Raw genomic sequence first — 23,500 nt, forward strand, 5'->3', positions numbered from 1 at the left:
TTACAAAGAAAAGTTATGTGAAAAGAAAAGTTAACTCATTCCACTTTCAGAGAGTAAAAATATACTGTGCGAGTACACTGTGAGAGAGTGAGTACATCAAGTCATACAGGGAATATTATGCATGAGTTAGATCTATCATATTTTGTACTAATATGCACCCTCCAGTTCTCCAGTTTTATCTCAGGGCCATTTGGTCTCTATGGTAACGGCTGTGCATTCTAAGATACCTTTGACACCTTGAGTAATGAGCACTAACTGCACAAAACAAAGGCTATGTTTAATGATCACATCGATGAAAGCACACTGGTGATTTTACACAAAAGCTGCTTGCCCATATCACCCACTGACACAATGTCTAACCAAACAACAAGGCAGCCATTCTCCAGTTAACATACTGACGCTTCTAAACTCAGCAAAATAAGAAACGTCCTCTCACTGTCAATTGCGTTTATTTTCAGCAAACTTAACATGTGTAAATATTTGTATGAACATAAGATTCAACAACTGAGACATAAACTGAACAAGTTCCACAGACTTGTGACTAACAGAAATGGAATAATGTGTCCCTGAACAAAGGGGTGGGGTCAAAATCAAAAGTAACAGTCAGTATCTGGTGTGGTCACCAGCTGCATTAAGTACTGCAGTGCATCTCCTCATGGACTGCACCAGATTTGTCAGTTCTTGCTGTGAGATGTTACCCCACTCTTCCACCAAGGCACCTGCAAGTTCCCGGACATTTCTGGGTGGAATGGCCCTAGCCCTCACCCTCTGATCCAACAGGTCCCAGACGTGCTCAATTGGATTGAGATCTGGGCTCTTCACTGGCCATGGCAGAACACTGACATTCCTGTCTTGCAGGAAATCACGCACAGAATGAGCAGTATGGCTGGTGGCATTGTGCTGGAGAGTCATGTCAGGATGAGCCTGCAGGAAGGGTACCACATGAGGGGGGAGGATGTCTTCCCTGTAACGCACAGCGTTGAGATTGCCTGCAATGACAACAAGCTCAGTCCGATGATGCTGTGACACACTGCCCCAGACCATGACCGACCCTCCACCTCCAAATCGATCCTGCAGGCCTCGGTGTAACGCTCATTCTTTCGATGATAAATGTGAATCCGACCATCACCCCTGGTGAGACAAAAGCGCGACTCGTCAGTGATGAGCACTTTTTGCCAGTCCTGTCTGGTCCAGCGACGGTGAGTTTGTGCTCTTAGTTGTTGCCGGTGATGTCTGGTGAGGACCTGCCTTACAACAGGCTTACAAGCCCACAGTCCAGCCTTTCTCAGCCTATTGTGGACAGTCTGAGCACTGATGGAGGGATTGAGCGTTCCTGGGGTAACTTGGGAAGTTGTTGTTGCCATCCTGTACCTGTCCCACAGGTGTGATGTTTGTATGTACTGATTCTGTGCAGGTGTTTTTACACGTGGTCTGCCACTGCGAGGACGATCAGCTGTCCGTCCTGTCTCCCTGTAGCGCTGTCTTAAGCGTCTCACAGTACAGACATTGCAATTTATTGCCCTGGCCACATCTGCAGTCCTCATGCCTCCTTGCAGCATGCCAAATGCACTTTCACGCAGATGAGCAGGGACTCTGGGCATCTTTCTTTTGGTTTTTTTCAGGGTCAGTAGAAAGGCCTCTTTAGTGCCCTAAGTTTTAATAACTGTGACCTTAATATTCTCGGGCTTCATTGATTACGATGCATGTTTATGGCGTACACGTGGACACACATCTATGCACAAGAACTACAACTGATTAGACAGACACCTGAAAACAGAACTACAATAATTACAGACAGACACCTGAAAATTGAACTACAACTGATTAGACAGACATCTGAAAACAGAACATCTCAAATCACTGCATAGGAAAATGGTGTGCCACTGTCACATCTTTAGAGTTGTGCTGCATTTCGTTTACACTGAGTTAACACGGACTCTTCAACATATTACTGTTACTCAGTTTAGTCCTGACTGTTGCTGTAAAGGGTGCGTGTTGGTGGCAGGGACATCAGGTGCAGGAGAACAAACTTGGTAAAAATGGAGTCGTTTAATAAGTGCTAACAAAACTCCAAAAACCAAAATATACCAAATAACAAAAGTGGGAACAAAACCCGTCGCACACCAACACATAACTAGCACATCACATACAATCAAACAATCTCTGACAAGGACATGAGGGGAAACAGAGGGCTAAATACACAACATGTAATTGATGGGATTGGAACCAGGTGTGAAGGAAGACAAGACAAAACCAATGGAAAATGAAAAATGGATCGGTGATGGCTAGACCGCCGAACACCGCCCGAACAAGGAAAGGGACCGACTTCAGCAGAAGTCGTGACAGTACCCCCCCTGCCGCGCGTCGGCACCAACCTCGGGGACGACCCGGAGGGAGAAGCACTGGAGGATCTGGATGGAGACGGTGGAAATATCACAGCATAGAAGGATCCAACACGTCCTCCACCGGAACCCAGCATCTCTCCTCCGTACCATACCCCTCCCAGTCCACGAGGTACTGAAGGCCCCTCGCCCGACGTCTCGAATCCAATATGGAACGAACGGAGTACGCCGGTGCCCCCTAGATGTCCAGAGGGGGCGGAGGAACCTCCCACACCTCAGACTCCTGAAGCAGGCCAGCCACCACCGGCCTGAGGACAGACACATGGAACGAGGGGTTAATGCGGTAATCGGGGGGAAGCTGTAACCTGTAACATACCTCGTTCACTCTCCTCAGGACTTTAAATGGCCCCACAAACCGCGGACTCAGCTTCTGACAGGGCAGGCGGAGGGGCAGGTTTAGGGTCGAGAGCCAGACCTGGTCCGGGGCCTCACTGCAGTGACGGTCTGCGCAGCGCGACGCGCTGAAGGTGGACATGTGCGGCCTCCCATGTTTCCTCCGTGTGCCGAACCAGTCATCCATCGCAGGAGCCTCGGTCTGACTCTGATGCCAAGGAGCCAGAACCGGCTGATACCCCAATACACACGGGAAGGGAGAAAGGTTAGTGGAGGAGTGGCGGAGTGAATTCTGGGCCATTTCTGCCCAGGGCACTAACGCTGCCCACTCCCCCGGCCAGTCCTGGCAATAAGACCTCAGAAACCTACCCACATCCTGATTTACTCTCTCCACCTGCCCGTTACTCTCGGGGTGAAAACTTGAGGTAAGGTTGACCGAGACACCCAGACGTTCCATGAACGCCCTCCAGACCCTCGACGTGAACTGGGGACCCGGATCAGACACTATATCCAAGACGTGTGCAAATAGAGCCTCCGCAGTCTGTAGGGCCGTAGGGAGACCGGGCAACGGGAGGAGACGACAGGACTTAGAAAAACGATCCACAACGACCAAGATCGTGGTGTTACCCTGTAAAGGAGGAAGATCAGTCAGGAATTCCACCGACAGGTGCGACCATGGCCGTTGTGGAATGGGTAAGGGTTGTAACTTACCTCTGGGCAGGTGTCTAGGAGCCTTGCACTGGGCGCACACCGAGCAGGAGGAAACATAAACCCTCACGTCCTTAGCTAAAGTGGACCACCAGAACTTCCCAATAAGACAGCGCACCGTCCGACCGATACCAGGATGATCAGAGGAGGGTGACATATGGGCCCAATAGATCAGCCGGTCGCGGACAGCAGACGGAACGTACAGACGCCCAGCCGGACACTGAAGGGGAGCGGGCTCTGTACGCAACGCCTGCTCAATGTCTGCATCTAGGCTCCACACTACCGGCGCCACCAGGCAAGAGGCTGGGAGAATGGGAGTGGGATCCATGGGCCGCTCCTCTGTGTCATACAGCCGGGACAATGCATCTGCCTTAACGTTCTGAGAGCCTGGTCTGTAGGAAAGGGTAAACACAAAATGGGTGAAAAACACGGCCCACCTTGCCTGGCGAGGGTTCAGTCTCCTCGACGCCCGGATGACCTCCAGATTGCGGTGGTCAGTCCAGATGAGAAAAGGGTGTTTAGCCCCCTCAAGCCAATGTCTCCACACCTTCAAGGCCTTGATGACAGCCAACAGCTCCCGGTCCCCCACATCATAGTTTCGCTCCGCCGGGCTGAGCTTCTTCGAGAAGAAGGCACAGGGGCTGAGCTTAGGTGGCGTACCCGAGCGCTGAGAGAGTACCGCTCCTATCCCAGCCTTGGACGTGTCCACCTCCACAAAGAACGCCAAAGAGGGATCCGGATGGGCCAACACGGGAGCCAAGGTAAACAGAGCCCTCAGGTGACTAAAAGCCCTGTCCGCCTCAGCTGACCACTGCAAGCGCACCGGGCCCCCCTTCAGCAGTGAGATAATGGGAGCTGCCACCTGACCAAACGCCTGGATAAACCTCCGGTAGTAGTTGGAAAACCCTAAGAACCGCTGCACCTCCTTTACCGTGGTGGGAGTTGGCCAATTACACACGGCTGCAATGCGGTCACTCTTCACCACCCCTGAAGTGGGAATGCGATACCCTAGGAAGGAGACGGTTGGAAGGACAGGCATTTCTCAGCCTTGACGTACAGGTCATGCTCCAACAGGCGACCAAGCACTCTGCGCACCAGGGACACATGCTCAGCGCGTGTAGCGGAGTATTTCAAGATGTCATCAATAAACACCACTACACCCTGCCCGTGCAGGTCCCTGAAAATCTCGTCTACAAAGGCTTGGAAGACTGATGGCGCATTCATCAACCCGTACGGCATGACGAGGTGCTGAAAGCCGTCTTCCACTGGTCTGCCTCTTGGATACACACCAGGTTGTAAGCGCACCTGAGATCTAGTTTAGTGAAGAAGTGCACCCTGTGCATTGACTATATCGCTGTGGCTATGAGCGGTAGCGGGTAGCTATACCTCACAGTGATCTGATTCCGACCCAGATAGTCAATGCACGGGCGTAGACCTCCCTCCTTCTTCTTCACAAAAAATAAACTTGAGGAGGCGGGTGAAGTGGAGGACCGAATGTGCCCCTGATGCAGGGATTCAGAGACATATGTTTCCATAGCCTCCGTCTCCGCCTGTGAGAGGGGATACACGTGACTCCTGGGAAGTGCAGCGTCTACCAGGAGATCTATCGCACAATTGCCCCGTCGATGAGGTGGTAATAGAGTTGCCTTCTCAAAAGAGAGCCAAATTGTCATATTCAGCGGGAATGCACACGGTGGAGACCTGGTCTGGACTTTCCACCGTAGTAGCACCAACGGAAACCCATAAACACCTACCTGAGCACTCTCGCGACCACCCCGTGAGGGCAGGCCCAGCACCACTGGAAATGCAGGAGAATCAATAAGGAAGAGACTAATTCTCTGCGCATGACCCCCCTGCGTCACCATGCATAAAGGCGCGGTGACCTCCCTAATTAACCCTGACCCTATTGATCGACTATCTAAGGCGTGAACGGGGAAGGGCACATCAACGGGAACAATAGGGATCCCTAAACTATAGGCTAAAGCACTATCAATAAAATTCCCAGCCGCGAATGAATCGACGATCGCCCTATGCTGGGAATGAGGGGAAAATTCAGGGAACGTAACAGACACAAACATATGTGCAACAGAGGGCTCTGGGTGAGAATGGTGCCGGCTCACCTGGGGTGACGCCAGAGCGCCCTGCCTGCTGCCTTGATTCCCAAAGAAACCAACCCGGCACCGACCAGCAGTGTGACCTCTGCGGCCCCAGATGGTGCACGAGCGGGAACCGCTTCCGGTATCCCTGCGCACTGCCCCTCCCAGCTCCATGGGTATCGGAGAGGAGGTGCGGGAGGATGGAACCACCAGACCCCGATCTGAACGTCCGCGAGTAGCCAGCAGGTTGTCCAGACGGATGGACAGGTCCACCAGCTGGTCAAATGTGTGGGTGGTGTCTCCCGAAGGACGTCCTCGCGCAGACTGCAGCGGTAATGGTCTATCAGGGCCCTGTTGTTGCATCCCGCGCCAGCAGCCAGGGTCCTAAACTCCAGAAAAAACTCCTGGGCGCTTCTCGTCTCCTGCCTCAGATGTCTCTACCCTCGGGCGGGTGGTCGAAGACTGCCCGGAAACGACGGGTGAACTCCTCAAACTAGTCCAATGTCGCATCTCCCTCTCTCCACACGGTGTTGGCCTACTCCAGGGCTCTCCCGGTGAGGCACGAGACGAGGGCGGACACCCTCTCACAGTCCGATGGAGCTGGGTGGACGGTGGCCAGATAAAGGTCTAATTGTAACAAGAACCCCTGGCAGTTCGCAGCCCTCCCGTCGTACTCCTGGGGCAAGGAGAGACGGATCCCACTGGGTTCAGGTGGGAAAGGAGCGCTCAGGAGAGAATAGACACCAATCAGAATCCAGGATTAGACCCTCCCGTTGTATAATATGCTGTAATCATTGATGTGTTTTAATGTGGTCCTGCTTCGTTGTGTTTGATGATGATACCAACTGCTGTGTAAACTGACGTTGGGGTTGTCTTGATGGCTTTCATACAAAGACACCCCCCATCCTAAGCTGATGTGCATATGAAACAGTAATCACAATTCCTTTACATTCCTCATTAGTAACAGGTACACTATGGGTGAATATGTATCCACACTAGATACCCTGGGGACCTTTTACTTTAATATTTTATCTGCAATCGTCCTTTCATGCCAGCTTGTGAGCCAGCGAAATCACTGGCCCCTGAAGGACATTTATGATAAATAGTATGAGGTGCTTCAAATGGGAAACGCAGGCAGTAATAAAGCTTTATCAGAGCAAATGGGTCCTAAATAGACAATGAGGCCCGAGCTGATGATGCGATACATAGTGATGAATCTCTCTCTCTGCTGCCTGCCCAGCATTTGGCTTCTGACTTGCCTTCTGTCTGTCCTCTAGAATGACCTTGTACAGGTGGATGGTCGGCTGCTGCCACTGTAGTTTGTAGTCACTGAAACTTTGTCCCAAATAGCACCCTATTCCCTATATAGTGCACTACTTTTGACCGTAGCCCGATGGGAGCCTTACGGGAGCCCTATGGGCCCTGATCAAAAGTAGTGACTCAGGGCTGTGAAGTTAAAGGCGCCTTCCGGTATCTTAAGCACAAATTGGATTTGTAACGTATCATACAAATTGCAAAAAACAAAACGTGCAGGGTCACTTTAATTGAGTATAACAGGGCACAGGTAGCCAGGCTTGGATGGCAGCTGCATGCTGAGTCTGTCATCATTAAGGCTGACCTTGGGCCACAGGACACAGAGACGGCTGAGAGGGCTTTGACTGACTGAGAGAGGAGGAAGCACTGGGGAAGGCAGAGGCTGCGTCCCAAATGGCTCCCTATTCCAAAGGACCTGGTCAAAAGTAGCCCATTATATAGGGAATTAGTGCACTTTATAGGGAATAGGGTGGCATTTGGGTTAAACCCATAGTGTGAGGGGAATAGACTATTCTTTAAATGTTTTGTAATAGTATTTTCTGTACTTCTGGAGGAAAGGGTGATGAAGGCTATAATGAGTGTGAGGGGAATAGACTTCATGATAGACTTTAATTCTGGAGGAAAGGGTGACGACATAAGGGTGTTGTTCATCATTGTGAGTATGAATAGCAATGATGTGAACTGAAAATATAATCTAGGCCATTTAGCAGATGCTTTTTTCCGAATTGATTACAGTGATGTGGGCATACATTTTACATCTGGGTGGCCCCAGGAATCAAACCCACAACCCTGACGGTGCAAGCACCTTGCTCTACCAACTGAGCTACAGAGTCCTCCAGATGGGGATGTGCATTACCACCAAGAGCAACATTGCTCCTTCTTCCTTCCTGTGGAATAATATGACCCATGGGTATTGTTTTTGTTATTTGGATAAATGTTTTATATTATATGTGTATGAAATCCAAAACTTGAATTGCGTTATTTATTAATGTTGATGTTATTAATTTTGTAACTGCCTTTCTCTTTGACGTTACAACTGTTTTAGTGTATGACAAGCGTTCATGTGCTTAGTGTGACACTGAATATGTGGGAGATCGACCAGCCAACCACACATGCAAACACTGATTTCAATCAAATGTGATTATGCCAATGAGTGTGATATTAATCCATGTAATAGTGAATTTTCTCTTGGAAGACAAGGACGTGTGCGTGTGTGTGAGAGAGAGAAAGATCATTCATCGTTCTTTCTGCTGTACTCTATAACCCACATGGATGAGTTATACAGGAAGTAGGCATTCAGTGACTTTATTCACATGCTTTATACGGTATATAGCTATTGTGAAAAGTGATTTCTTTCAGTTGAAGTATGAGGAGCAGGTGAGGACAGAATCATTCACTCTCAGAAAGATTTTGAACTTTCCTATGATTCACTCTCTTTCTGAGAGTGGATGATTCTGTCCTCATCTGCTCCTCATACTGAAAGAAATTATTCAAATTGCGCCAAAATATGTCAAATCAGGATCGTTATCAAGAAAACCCACAGAAATCAAACCCCAAACATGGTATGAAATACAATCCAACTCGGATGGTTTGTTGATTTCGTTTTTGACCCCCTTTCGAACACATTGCTCAATAAGACAGATATGCAATTAGGCTTTGATGCGAACCCAATTAGCCAGCGAACATTACTTTATGACTGTCAGTCGGTGCTGAACCATTACACTTCAAATATAGTAGCAGGTTAATGGATTAAAGACAGCCCTACCAGCTAATGGACACTTTGGCAGTGTGTCCCAAAATTCATCATATTGTTTATGTAATGTACCATAGAGGGCCCATAGAGCTTTGGTCAAAAGTAGTGCACTACAAACAAGCAAAACAAACAAGAACCATCACAGTAACCAGGGTCACTATACTTAGGATCATGTCAGTTATATTTTGTATGCATTGTTACAAGCATATCAAACAGCCATGTCACTTTAGAAACATTATGCATAATGTACATTTCCATTGAGCAGGCAAGCAACAGTACATTATAAAAAAAAACATTCTCTAGTGAGTAGTAATTTAAAGAGAAATTTCACACATTTTCAACTTCATATTCATTGTCTGTGCATCCCTTCATGGCAGCAATGTCTCCATCTGCGAATTGATTTTTTCAGCTGGCTAATGTTATAAGTACAGGATTGTCCAGAAATGGTTCCACAAACGTGACGAGGAATTTAGTTTACTGCAGTGGCTTGCCCAGTCACCAAGATCTTAATCTAATTGAGTATCTGTGGGACGAGATGGAACGAGCTATTTGGAGTAGAGATCCACTACCAGCCAACTTGACACAGCTGTGGGAAGCATTGGAGTCAACATGGGCCAGCATCCCTGTGGAACGCTTTTGACACCTTAGTAGAGTCCATGCCCCGACGAATTGAGCCTGTTCTGAGGGCAAAAGGGGGTGCAACTCAATATTAGGAAGGTGTTCTTAAACTGACAGCGTTTAAACTACTTTGCAGATATGAAACAAACAGAATCATAACATCAGTAAAAAATATCAAATTCCCAGTTTATGCTACAAAAACAACTTTATAAAAGGTTTTAAAAATGGGTTCTAACTCACCAAAAATAGAAACGTCTTCTCACTGTCAACTGCGTTTATTTTCAGCAAACTTGACGTGTAAATATTTGTGTGAACATAACAAGATTCAACAACTGAGACATAAACTGAACAAGTTCCACAGACTTGTGACTAACAGAAATGGAATAATGTGTCCCTGAACAAAGGGGTGGGGTCAAAATCAAAAGTAACAGTCAGTATCTGGTGTGGTCACCAGCTGCATTAAGTACTGCAGTGCATCTCCTCATGGACTGCACCAGATTTGCCAGTTCTTGCTGTAAGATGTTACTGCAATCTTCCACCAAGGCACCTGCAAGTTCCCGGACATTTCTGGGGGGAATGGCCCTAACCCTCACCCTCCGATCCAACAGGTCCCAGATGTGCTCAATTGGATTGAGATCCGGGCTCTTCACTGGCCAAGGCAGAACACTAACGCTCCTGTCTTGCAGGAAATCACACACAGAACGAGCAGTATGGCTGGAGGGTCATGTCAGGAAGGGTACCACATGAGGGGGGAGGATGCCTTCCCTGCAACGCACAGCATTGAGTTTGCCTGCAATGACAATAAGCTCAGTCCGATGATGCCGCCCCAGACCATGACTGACCCTCCACCTCCAAATCGATCTCGCTCCAGAGTACAGGCCTCAGTGCAACGCTCATTCCTTCGACGATAAACGCGAATCCGACCATCACCCCTGGTGAGACAAAACCGTGACTCGTCAGAGATGAACACTTTCTGCCCATAGTTGTTGCCGGTGATGTGAGGACCTGCCTTACAACTGGCTTACAAGCCCTCAGTCCAGCCTCTCTCAGCCTATTGCGGACAGTCTGAGCACTGATGGAGGGATTGTGCGTTCGTGGTGTAACTCGGGCAGTTGTTGTTGCCATCCTGTACCTGTCCCACAGGTGTAATGTTTGGATGTACCGATCCTGTGCAGGTGTTTTTACACGTGGTCTGCCACTGCGAGGACGATCAGCTGTCCGTCCTGTCTCCCTGTAGCGCTGTCTTAGGCGTCTCAAAGCATTGCAATTTATTTCCCTGGCCACATCTGCAGTCCTCATGCCTCCTTGCTGCATGCCAAAGGCACGTTCACGCAGATGAACAGGGGCCCTGGGCATCTTTCTTTTGGTGTTTTTCAGAATCAGTAGAAAGGCCTCTTTAGTGTCCTAAGTTTGAATAACTGTGACCTTAATTGCCTACCATCTGTAAGCTGTTAGTGTCTTAACAACCATTCCACAGCTTCATGTTCATTAATTGTTTATGGTTCATTGAACAAGCATGGGAAACCGTGTTTAAACACTTTACAATGAAGATCTGTGAAGTTATTAGGATTTTTATGGATTATCTTTGAAAGACAGGGTCCTGAAAAAGGGATGTTTCTTTTTTTGCTGAGTTTATTTGACTCAACATTCCATGATGAATACTAAGGCATTGCTGGCAGAATAGATGGATGCAGTTTAATGATCTAATATAATTCACCAATACATTTCTTGGTAGTCCAGAAAATAAATATTGCTTTCAGGTTGTAAATCACAGCTGGCCTGTTACATTGTTTGCTGCCTCCAATTGAAATGACTCAATATTTTGAACAAAAACGGACAAGTGTAACTAAGGCTGGGGATGTCAATTCAATCAAAAGTCAGTCATAACATGGCTAATAGGCTAGCATGCCTATTTTTGTAGCAAGCTAAAATCACAGAGCCTAACGTTAGTTAGATAGCTAGCTACCTTTTCATGTTTTTTTTTTATCAATAGGAGAGTACTGTTCCCAAATGTAAGAGGACTCCTGTGGTATTGACATATTTGCAGAAATCCAGGTGTATTTTGTGGCTTTTGGCGAATGCGTTCTAATGTTCTAAAGTTGTGCTGTTGCAACTGCATGTAAACACACAGTCCAGTTCAAAGTGAATGATGGCAGGGCCCAACTGCCTGTAAACACACAGTCCAGTTCAAAGTGAATGATGGCAGGGCCCAACTGCCTGTAAACACACAGTCCAGTTCAAAGTGAATGATGGCAGGCCCAACTGCCTGTAAACACACAGTCCAGTTCAAAGTGAATGATGGCAGGCCCAACTGCCTGTAAACACACAGTCCAGTTCATAGTAAATGATGGCAGGGCCCAACTGCCTGTAAACACACAGTCCAGTTCAAAGTGAATGATGGCAGGCCCAACTGCCTGTAAACACACAGTCCAGTTCAAAGTGAATGATGGCAGGGCCCAACTGCCTGTAAACACACAGTCCAGTTCAAAGTGAATGATGGCAGGCCCAACTGCCTGTAAACACACAGTCCAGTTCAAAGTGAGTGATGGCAGGCCGAACTGCCTGTAAACACACAGTCCAGTTCATAGTGAATGATGGCAGGCCCAACTGCCTGTAAACACACAGTCCAGTTCAAAGTGAATGATGGCAGGCCCAACTGCCTGTAAACACACAGTCCAGTTCATAGTGAATGATGGCAGGCCCAACTGCCTGTGAACACACAGTCCAGTTCATAGTGAATGATGGCAGGCCCAACTGCCTGTAAACACACAGTCCAGTTCATAGTGAGTGATGGCAGGCCCAACTGCCTGTAAACACACAGTCCAGTTCAAAGTGAATGATGGCAGGCCCAACTGCCTGTAAACACACAGTCCAGTTCAAAGTGAATGATGGCAGGCCTGTGTGGCAAATGGCTTGCTTGCATAAAGGCATACTGTAGCTCTGATTTGGCTATGGTGCACCGTTCTGGGTAAACTCTTGGACGGGACAGATGTTTGTATTAGGTTTTATTTACTGCAGTGTTTCTTAATTGTCTGGACCCATGGCGGCTTTCCCACTCTATATTGCTATAGAATTTTCAAAAATCCCTTAGTATACATACAGTGGATTCGGAAAGTATTCAGACCCCCTTTTCCACATTTTATTACGTTACAACCTTATTCTAAACAATTGTTTTTTTTAAATGCCCTCATTCATCTACAGACAATACCCCATAATAACAATGCCAAAACAGGTTTTTAGAAATGTTAACTAATTTATTAAAACTAAAAAACATAAGATACCTTACTTACATTTACATAAGTATTCAACCACAAAACGAAAACAGGTTTTGAGATTTTTGCGAATGTAAAATAGAAAAGAAAACATAAATACCTTATTTACATAAATATTCAGACCCTTTTTCTATGAGATTCTAAATTGAGCCCAGGTGCATCCTGTTTCCATTGATCATGCTTGAGATGTTTCTACAACTTGATTAGATTCCACCTGTGGTAAATTCAATTGATTGGACATGATTTGGAAAGGCACACACCTGTCTATATAAGGTCCCACAGTTGACAGTGCATGTCAGAGCAAATACCAAGCCATGAGATTGAAGGAATTGTCCGTAGAGCTCCGAGACAGGATTGTGTCGAGGCACAGATCTGGGGAAGGGTACCAAAAAATGTCTGCAGCAGTGAAGGTCCCCAAGAACACCGTTGCCTCCATCATTCTAAAATGGAAGAAGTTTGGAACCACCAAGACTCTTCCTAGAGCTGGCCACCCAGACAAACTGAGCAATGGGGGAGAAGGGCATTGGTCAGGGAGATGACCAAGAACCCAATGGTCACTCTGACAGTGCTCCAGAGTTCCTCTGTGGAGATGGGAGAACCTTCCAGAAGGACAACCATCTCTCTGCAGCACTCCACCAATCAGGCCTTTATGGTAGAGTGGCCAAACGGAAGCCACTCCTCAGTAAAAGGCATATGACAGCCTGCTTGTAGTTTGCCAAAAGGCACCTAAAGGACTCTCAGACCATGAGAAACAAGACTCTCTGGTCTGATGAAACCAAGATTGAACTCCTTGGACTGAATGCCAAGCGTCACATCTGGAGAAAACCTGGCATCATCCCTACAGTGAAGCGTGGTGGTGGCAGCATCATGCTGTGGGGATGTTTTTCAGTGGCAAGACTGGGAGACTAGTCAGGGGCAATGCTAAGATGTACAGAGCAAAGTACAGAGAGATCCTTGATGAAAACCATCTCCAGAGCACTCAGGACCTCAGACTGGGGTGAAGGTTCACCTTCCAACAGGACAACAACCATAAGCACACAGCCAAGACAATGCAGGAGTGGCTTCGGGACAAGTCTTCGGGACAAGAGAACCTGATCAAACATCTCTGGAGAGACCTGAAAATAGCTGTGCAGCGATGCTACCCATCCAACCTGACAGAGCTTGAGAGGATCTATAGAGAAGAATGGGAGAAACTCCCCAAATACAGGTGTGCCAAGCTTGTAGCGGCATACCCAAGAAGACTCGAGGCTGTAATTGCTGCCAATTTTTCTTCAACAAAGTACTGAGTAAAGGGTCTGAATACTTATGTAAATGTTATATTTCAGTTTTTATTTATATATAAATTTGCAAAAAAAAAAAAAAAATCCTGTTTTTGCTTTGTCATTTTGGGGTATTGAGTGTAGATTGATGAGGGAATTTAAAAAAAAATCCATTTTAGAATATGGCTGTAACATAACAAAATGTGTAAAAAGTCAAGGGGTCTGAATATTTTCTGAATGCATTGTAATTCCCAAACATTCTAAGAATGTATGAAAATGTGAAAATGACCAAGTCTAAGCGCTCGCTTGTCAGAAATGTTTTAAAAATGTGTAATTCTTCCTGGGGGTGTATATGAACAGATTTGAATACGATTTTATGTTGCTAAAATGCTGTCAGTTCCACTTTAATGTTTTGTACTATCAGTGTAGGATGCTATTGTGTGGCCCTCAAATTTGTCCTCTAACAGTTTATCTGCACGGTGCAATAGCTTTCTGGCAGATCAGAGAGAGAGAGATGCTTTGAATATGGGATAACTTTTGGCTCGTCGGCCAACAAATCCCATATGCATTGTGCCAATGGCAATTAACACAAAACCTGGCAAGACCCAGTCAATTAATCAAATGGCTGGTGGTAGTCAAAAAGCCATAAATCCGATCCTGCTGACTGCATTGTCTGATGACACAACATACCCTCCTCTCTTAGACAGTCAGGCCTAGCTTAAATCAGCATAGCTGACATCCACATGATACACAATTACATGTATTGCCACTGCAATAATGGACTGTATGGCATTCTGTCATGGATTACTGGCACAAAAGGGCCAAGAGTTTTATATATAAGGACATGGATAAATGGCAATGGAATAGTGGTTATGTCCTCAATGGCACCCTCGTCCCTACATAGTGCAGGTATGTTGAGAAGAGCCCTATGGGTGCCATTGGGGATACCATTGGGGACACACAGGTGTCTTTCCTTGCTCCAGCAGGCTCTGAGAAGTGGTCACTAGCAAGGTCCATCATGGTTGCGACCCCAATAGCATCCAATTCCCTATATAGTGCACTACTTTGGACAAGGACCCGGGGTCTATAGGGCTCTGGTCAAAAGTAGTGCACTATATAGGGAATAGGGTGCCATTCGGGACAAAGGCATATTTACAAAGTACGTTCCCTTCCTCTTGCAACCTACAAGGTCTCATTCATAAATAGGCATAAATATTCATGAGATGTCATCTTTTGATTTAACGTCTGAACACCAAAAAACTAGAAAACCAAATGCAAGGCAGCTGTGACCCCTCAGACTGGATGTCAGGTGTGTTTATGAAGGGGCCATGTTGATAATGAGGCCAAGGCAGGGGTCAACCCCAATTAAACAGTGCAGGATGGAGAGTTACGGTTTGTCACTACACTGTGGTTTGATAAGGCCAATGGGACAAACCTAGCCTCGGAAGCGCAAGCTTTGAGTCAACAAGACAAGAAGGATGGTCCTGCAAGACTAATGCACATCCATAGCAATTTTGTGCTTCTCAAGAGAGACACTCCTATTGCTATGATATATGTACAGTTGAAGTCGGAAGTTTACATACACCTTAGCCAAATACATTTAAACTCAGTTGTCTTGAGGTGTTGCTTCAATATATCCACACAATTTTCCTCTAAACATAACGATTGTCATTATGGCCAAACAGTTCTATTTTTGTTTCATCAGACCAGAGGATATTTCTCCAAAAAGTATGATCTTTGTCCCATGTGCAGTTGCAAAACGTTGTCTGGCTTTTTTATGTCGGTTTTGGAGCAGTGGCTTTTTCCTTGCTGAGCGGCCTTTCAGGTTATGTCGATACAGGACTCGTTTTACTGTTCATATAGATACTTTTGTACATGTTTCCTCCAGCATCTTCAGGAGGTCCTTTGCTGTTGTTCTGGGATTGATTTGCACTTTTCGCAGAGGGGGAACATTATCAGAACGGAAGTGAAATCAGACCTGCTTTCATATACTTTATGTGCAGAATCTATTATTTAAAGATAACGGCCTTGAACCATCCCTTATACAGCAGTATTGATAAATCAACACACACATCATGTCACACCCTGATCTGTTTCACCTGTTCCTGTTATTGTCTCCACCCCCTCCAGGTGTCGCTTATTTTCCCTGGTGTATTTATCCCTGTGTTTCCTGTCTCTCTGTGCCAGTTTGTCTGGTATGTTTAGTCAAGTCAACCAGCGTGTTTTTCCCATACTGCTTTTTCTATTCTCCTTTTTCTAGTCCTCTTGGTTTTGACCCTTGCCTGTTTCTGGACTATGTACCTGCCTACCTGACCATTCTGCCTGCCTTGACCACGAGCCTGTCTGCCACTCTGTACCTCCTGGACTCTGAACTGGTTTTGGCCTTTTACCTGTCCACGACCATTCTCTTGCCTACCCCTTTGGATGAAAAAACATTGTAAGACTCCAACCATCTGCCTCCTGTGTCTGCATCTGGGTCTTGCCTTGTGCCTTGCTACATCATCAATAGTTAAATCATAAATATTTGACATTTCTGCTGTAGCCTTGTATTGATGCCTTAATAAGAAATTTCATCAGGTCCTCCTGATTAAAGCAACAGGTTCTTTAAGCTACTTTTGTTCATACCACTACTAAGACTGCTGCACTTAGCTCTAGAAGTGCACTCTAGACAAAGAAGATACCAAGAAAGATAATATGCTATTGGATTCAATGCTTTTTGAGTTGTTTACAAGAAAAAAACACTTTGGAGGGGCCACCAAGGGCATTAGCGGTGACAGATCAATACGTTTTCTGAGTAGGCCTACAGATAGAAGCTGACAAGGTAAAAATCTGTCGTTCTGCCTCTGAGCAAGGCAGTTAACCCACTGTTCCCCAGTAGGCAGTCATTGTAAATAAGAATTTGTTCTTAACTGACTTGCCTAGTTAAATAAATAAATATTTTTTTTATAAATACAGGATGTTAATTTGATCACCCCATTGCAGGAGAACTTTCCTGCGATGCAGGAAATGTAAAATGTGTAGGGTATTTGAGATTTAAAAGGGCTTCTGAAGGTTGTAGTTTCCATTTTGAAATGTCAGACTTAATTTTCCCTGACAAAAAAGGAATTAACCCTTACAAAAATGTCCATTAATTACATTCCACACAATAATTAAACATGTCCAATTGCTGCAGGATAATTTCCTTGCTGTAGCAAACTGGCTGAAATTAAGATCCTACTTCTATACAGGGACAATTACAACTACTTTGGTACTTTTAGAAGACCATAGTGAACTATTATGGGACAGATTGTTAGATTGACTGTTGACAGTAGAACATTATTTTCAATCATTGAGATAACTGTGCACAGTTTTCCAACAGTATTCAGGTTCAAGGAAAAATATAGAAAATAATGTACCAGTCAACAATTTGTAACAATCCCAGGAGTTTGGGTAGAACGTGCTCGCGGCAATGACTGGAATTGATGGGATGACATCCTAATACATCAACCAGTTTTACCCGTCTCAAGACCCACTGGTTGATGTTATTTATAAAACTCTCTTAGGCCTCACACCCCCCTGTCTGAGATATCTACTGCAGCCCTCATCCTCCACATACAACACCTGTTCTGCCAGTCACATTCTGTCCCCAAAGCACACACATCTCTGGGTCGCTCCTGTTTTCAGTTCGCTGCAGCTAGCGACTGGAACAAGCTGCAACAAACACTCAAACTGGACCGTTTTATTTCAATCTCTTCATTCAAAGACTCAATCATGGACACTCTTACTGACAGTTGTGGCTGCTTTGCATGATGTATTGTTGTCTCTAACGTCTTGCCCTTTGTGCTGTTGTCTGTGCCCAATCATTTTTGTACCATGTTTTGTGCTGCTACCATGTTATGTTGCTGCCTTTCTATGTTATCTTAGGTCTCTCTTTATGTAGTGTTGTGTTGTCTATCTTGCCGTGATGTGTGTTTGTCCTATATTTTTGTTTAATGTATTTTTAATCCCAGCCCCCGTCCCCGCAGGAGGTGTTTTGCCTTTTGGTAGGCCGTCATTGTAAATAAAAATTTGTTCTTAACTGACTTGCCTAGTTAAAGGTTAATACATTTTAAAAAATATGTGTTTGATGTCATTCCATTTGTGTCGTTCCAGCCATTATTATGAGCCTTTCTCCCCTCCCCAGCCTCCTGTGATAACAATTTAACAGCATAACAATTTCTCCTGTAGGGTGTTTTTCCTCTTATCTACCATTTTGTAAATCCAGGAAAAAAAGATTTGTTGAAAACACTTCCAGTCAAGGATCAATTTAATTTTGCTGAAAAGCACCAGAGGACATCAGAAAGAGAGTCATTTTTCCACATGTATCAACTCTCAATGAAAACCACCTGACTGCCTTAAGCTTTCTACAAATTAAACTATTGCTCTTTATGGCTCATTCAAACCTGCATTCCTTTGAAATACATAGTCACTAACAACAGGCAAGTGGTGAAATGTCTTTGACACAAGTTGTATCATATAATTTGTGTAGATGTATTGTCTTGCCATGCTACGCTGTATCAACCCATAATGTCAGTAATGGTATAGGCAGGCACGTGCACCGATAGAGGTCTACCAGTGCCCGAGCACCTGCCCCTTTGGCCAATGGTATAAATGACAAATTAACAATTTGGTATACTATGTTTTTTTGTTGTTGTCATTGTTGTTCAGAACCCACAGCCCGCAAATGTTGCACCTACCCCTGTCTGTACACAGCAGTGGGTATAGGGAGCAAAGCACCAACATCTCCTCTGCTGCTGATGGGGATTGTGATTTCTCAGTGTTGATATTGACCTACAAAGAAATTATTGTTTGAGTTGTATCCAAGATGTATCAGATCTGGGATTTCAATTAAATTCAAGCCCTTTTCAAGATGATAGGGGGGGAAACCACGTGACATCAAACTCCATCATAGTCTAGGAAATGACCTTGAGAAATGTGTACCTGTCATTTACCTGTTATTTACGTCATCCAGTCCGCTGTGCTGTCAAATCTCACTAGCTTTGGTTTACACAATTGTGCGACTGTCTACCAGAGAAACGGTTACACATGGGGACTAAAAAAGGCTTCTCTACAAATGTAGTACATTTTACATATCGCTTTTGAAGCCCTGTAATACTGTATGGCCATGCATCCTTGCCTTTCTTTGTGTTTTCCATGTACCCTTTCAAAGCTCTAGTGTTTGTCTGGCTGTTCACCCGCATACAGTATTGATATTGAATCACTGGAGAATTCCACGTCTGATAGTAATCTTCACTTTGGCGATGATCCAGCAAAACCGCTTAGGCAGAATACTCTCCAGGACAGTGGTCGTAGAAGCCCACAGGAGGTGCTGGCTTTTGTTCTTGCGTAGCACTAATACATGATTTTTGGTTAGTTGAATCAGGTGTGTTAGTACAAAGTTTCCAGGACCAGAATTGAAGAACATATGTTCTTAGAGCTAACATTATACAGGTCTTTAACCTCTCTAAATACCTTACTTTCATACACAAGTAATTAGCATATGCCTGTCAAATGAGAGGGGAAGCGAATAACTCAAGTTTATTCTCAGCTACGTATTCAATATTGCATCTCTGACATTCATTTCCCGTTTGAATGGTTTCCTAAAGATGAAATAAAAATATATTTTCCTCTTGGATAAATTGCTCCCTCTTGTTAATCAAAGTAAATATCAGGATCCTCTGTGCTGATGATAATGGTTTATAGTTCTGCCTCTCTTTCTCCCCACTCCCTCTCTGTTCTCTCTCACCTTCCCCTCTCTCTCTCTCTCTTGCTCTCTCTGTCTCTCGCTGTCTCACTCTACTTTCTCTCTCTCACTCTCTTTTCTCGCTCTCTCTCTTTTCTCTCACTGCCCCACAAACCACATAGCTGCTAGTGAGTAAGAGGACAACAGGGAGAGGCGGTAAACTGTAATGAAATATCCAGGGCTAATCCGTATGGGATTGATGTGCTACACCTATAAATAGTCCTCCTGCCGCCTAGAAATTATGGTAAAATGTTGCTGTCGGCCTGAGTGGGGGATGGCCAGGGTTTGACAGGCTGTGGTCTGTGTTAATGGTATTAATGGTATTAACACAGACCACAGCCTGTCAAACCCTGGCCATCCCCCATCCTTCCCCCTCGGGGACCAGCCCAGGGAGACTCCTGGGACAATATGAAACATTTCCTCTTCTCCCAAAAATGTAATGATGTGGCTTTATTGAGAGAGGAGCAGAGAGAGGGGTCCTGTTGTCATTTCCTTTACAATTACAGACATGATGAAAAGAGGGCTAAGGGGCTATGATCAAACCCTATATCCCAACCCGATTACTCCGTTCTGCCACCTCTGGTCTCTGGGCCCTCCCATCCGCTCAGGCCAGTCAAAACTCTTCTCTGTACTGGCACCCCAATGGTGGAACTAGCTTTCCCCTAAAACCAGGACAGTGGAGTCCCTTCCCATCTTTAAAAAATGTCTGAAACCCTACCTCTTTGAAAAGTATCTTAAATAACTCTCATGGCACTCAGACTTAGAAAGTTGGCTGTCAGAAGTTTAACAATGAAAGTTTACTTTAATTAGTCTATCTGCATATTCAAGACATGGCATACAAGAGTGTGCTGAGATACCCAATGTGACCATACTATATATACTGTATATATATTGAACAACCTTGTGTTACAGAGAGAAACAAAAAAGTGCAATTTGAAGCCTTATGGCATTAAGTTGTCTATTGTATACGTATATTTGTGTATTGTCTAAAAAACAAAATAAAATTAGAATAATGATAAAAAAGTGGCTCTGGATAAGAGTGTCTACTAAATGACTCAAATGTGAAAGTAAAATGTAGAGAAAAGAGAAAGGAGTTTCAAACGGTCTGGCCTTCGGGTCTGTCTGACTACCAGCTGCAGCCGGGGTCAGTTCATTTCCTGCACATTGTATTCGCCAAGAATCACTCCGTTCAAGTACTTTGTCGAGAACAAAGGGTGAATATGTGCCTCAGCTTGAAAGCATTTCCCACAGCACTTACCTGTATTGGATAAATGTGGTTCGACAGAGCTCGCAGGTCATCCCCAGATCAGAGGCAAAAGCAAAGCACTGTGTTCTAACAAACAGAATGTTGTTTGCACTACATGGATATGAACAGTCATTCAGCAGTCAGAAGGTAACTTGCCATGTCCAATTAAGTTGAAAGAGGTTACTTTTTTAAAGTTATGCCAATTTTCTTGTCGATATCTGTTGTCATCCTCGGGTCATATTGTGGATAATACAGTGGGTTTTTTTTTAAGCGTTCTGATGCACTGAATGCTGTTTGCGCAGTTCCTACAGATACATGTGAATGACATTCATTGTAAAGTACAAGGAACATGTTCTACTGCCTTCTGAAACTGAAACACATATTATAGCAGGCCATTTACTGGTTTATAGAGCTGTCAACTAACAAAAGTAGCTATATTAATGAGTGAACAACACTATTATATATATAAAGGCATTGTCAGTAAGCACAGTTGCAGTCACTTCTGAACATCATTCCTCATTAAGTCAATGTTAGCAGATCTGTTAACCCACAGGAATGATTGCCATTGTGTGTTGATTAATGTGTTGAGAGGCTGAATAACCGTCAGTGTTTCGTCCAATTAGAAGGTTACACTTTTAATTGCATCCAGGAGATACAGGACTCTGTCTTTAACCCCACGTACCCAGTGGTCACCCTTCATTCAGGGCAGGTAGTAACCAAAGAAGTGTTGAAGATTCTTCAAAGTAGCCCCCCTTTGCCTTGATGACAGCTTTGTACACTCTTAGCATTGTCTCAACCAGCTTCATGAGGTAGTCACCTAGAATGCATTTCAATTAACAGGTGTGCCTTGTTAAAAGTTCATTTGTGGACCTTGTGAATATGCTTGAGGAAACAGGTGCAAAAGTATCTATATCCACAGGAAAACTAGTTCTATATTGACATAATCTGAAAGGCCGCTCAGCAGGGAAGAAGACCCTGCTCCAAAACCACCATAAAAAAGCCAGACTACAGTTTGCAACTGCACATGGGGACAAAGATCGTACTTTTTGGAGAAATGTCCTCTGGTCGGATGAAACACAAATATAACTGTTTGGCCATAATGACCATCGTTATGTTTGGAGGAAAAAGGGGGAGGATTGCAAGCCGAAGAACACCATCCCAACCGTGATGCACAGGGGTGGCAGCATCATGTTGTGGGGGTGATTTGCTGCAGGATGGATTGGTGCACTTCACAAAATAGATGGCATCATGAGGCAGGGAAATGTATGTGGATATATTGTAGCAACATCTCAAGACATCAGTCAGGAAGTTAAAGCTTGGTCGCAAATGGGTCTTCCAAATGGACAATGACCCCAAGCATACTTCCAAAGTTGTGGCAAAATGGCTTAAGGACAACGTCTAGGTATTAGAGCAGCCATAACAAAGCCCTGACCTCAATCCTATAGAAAATGTGTGGGTAGAACGGAAAAAGCGTGTGTGAGCAAGGAGACCTACAAACCTGACTCAGTTACACCAGCTCTGTCAGGAGGAATGGGACAAAATTCACCCAACTTATTGTGGGAAGCTTGAGGAAGGCTACATGAAACGTTTGACCCAAGTGAAACAATTTAAAGGCAATGCTACCAAATACTAATTGAGTGTATGTAAACTTCTGACCCACTGGGAATGTGATGAAAGAAATAAAGCTGAAATAAATCATTCTCTCTCCTATTATTCTGACATTTCACATTCTTAAAATAAAGTGGTGATCCTAACTGACCTAAAACAGGAAATTTTGACTAGGATTAAATGTCAGGAATTGTGAAAAACTGAGTTAAAATGTATTTGGCTAAGTTGTATGTAAACTTCCAACTTCAACTTTACATTCTAAAATCGCCACTGCATGTACCAATAGACAGCCCTCGTCTCAGCTTTCACACACACACGTACACACAAGTACGCACGTATCCGTGAACGCACGCATGTACATGTAACCAATGTGAAATGGCTAGCTAGTTAGCAGTGGTGCACGCTAATAGAGTTTCAAACGGTGACGAGTATTTATTCCTCTTGCTCTGCAAGGGCCGCGGCTTTTGTGGAGCGATGGGTAACGATGCTTCGAGGGTGACTGTTGTCTGTGTGCAGAGGGTCCCTGGTTAGAGGCGAGGAGAGGGACGGAAGCTATACTGTTACATACACACACATCAAACCATGTCATCATGTTCATAAAGAGTACATTATTTATCTCCTCCATTTGTATGGAATATTTCATATTTGCAGTGACTTATTGAGAGTAAATGTCAGGGACTTATTGAGAGTAAATGTCAGGGACTTATTGAGAGTAAATGTCAGGGACTTATTGAGAGTAAATGTCAGGGACTTATTGAGAGTAAATGTCAGGGACTTATTGAGAGTAAATGTCAGGGATCTTGGGACCACAAGGTATTGATGGGATCAGTGTGAATTCATCCCTACAGTGCCTTCAGAAAGTATTCATACCCCTTGATTTATTCTACATTTTGTTGTGTTACAGCCTGAATTCAAAATGGATTAAAAGCTTAAAGTGTAAGATAATATACAGAATTGTTTTAAGATGGTCATACCTGTCACGATCGTCCTCCTCTTCGTCTGAAGAGGAGAGGCGAGAAGGATCAGAGGACCAATATGCGGCGTGGTAAGTGTCCATGGTGAATCTTTAATAAAGAAAGACTGAACACTATGCAAAAGAGTAACGAAAACAATAAACCAAATACGACCGT

General features: G+C 44.8%; 1 protein-coding gene across 1 annotated transcript; it reads right to left on the bottom strand.

Moving 5' to 3' along the window:
- Positions 1-908: 908 nt before the first annotated feature.
- On the bottom strand, positions 909-1,601 carry LOC149972135 (uncharacterized). The gene has a single exon (XM_090219226.1). It carries the CDS (start codon positions 1,599-1,601, stop codon positions 909-911), a length of 693 nt encoding a protein of 230 aa, XP_090075352.1.
- Between the last annotated feature and the right edge of the window lie 21,899 nt (positions 1,602-23,500).

Source organism: Oncorhynchus mykiss, chromosome 25, assembly GCF_057628025.1.
Source record: "Oncorhynchus mykiss isolate SJ-2025 chromosome 25, ASM5762802v1, whole genome shotgun sequence".
Classification (NCBI taxonomy): domain Eukaryota; kingdom Metazoa; phylum Chordata; class Actinopteri; order Salmoniformes; family Salmonidae; genus Oncorhynchus; species Oncorhynchus mykiss.

What these genes read in the sequence shown, in the direction of transcription:
- LOC149972135 (XM_090219226.1), bottom strand. Translation starts at nt 1,601, where the DNA reads ATGCCCAGAGTCCCTGCTCATCTGCGTGAAAGTGCATTTGGCATGCTG.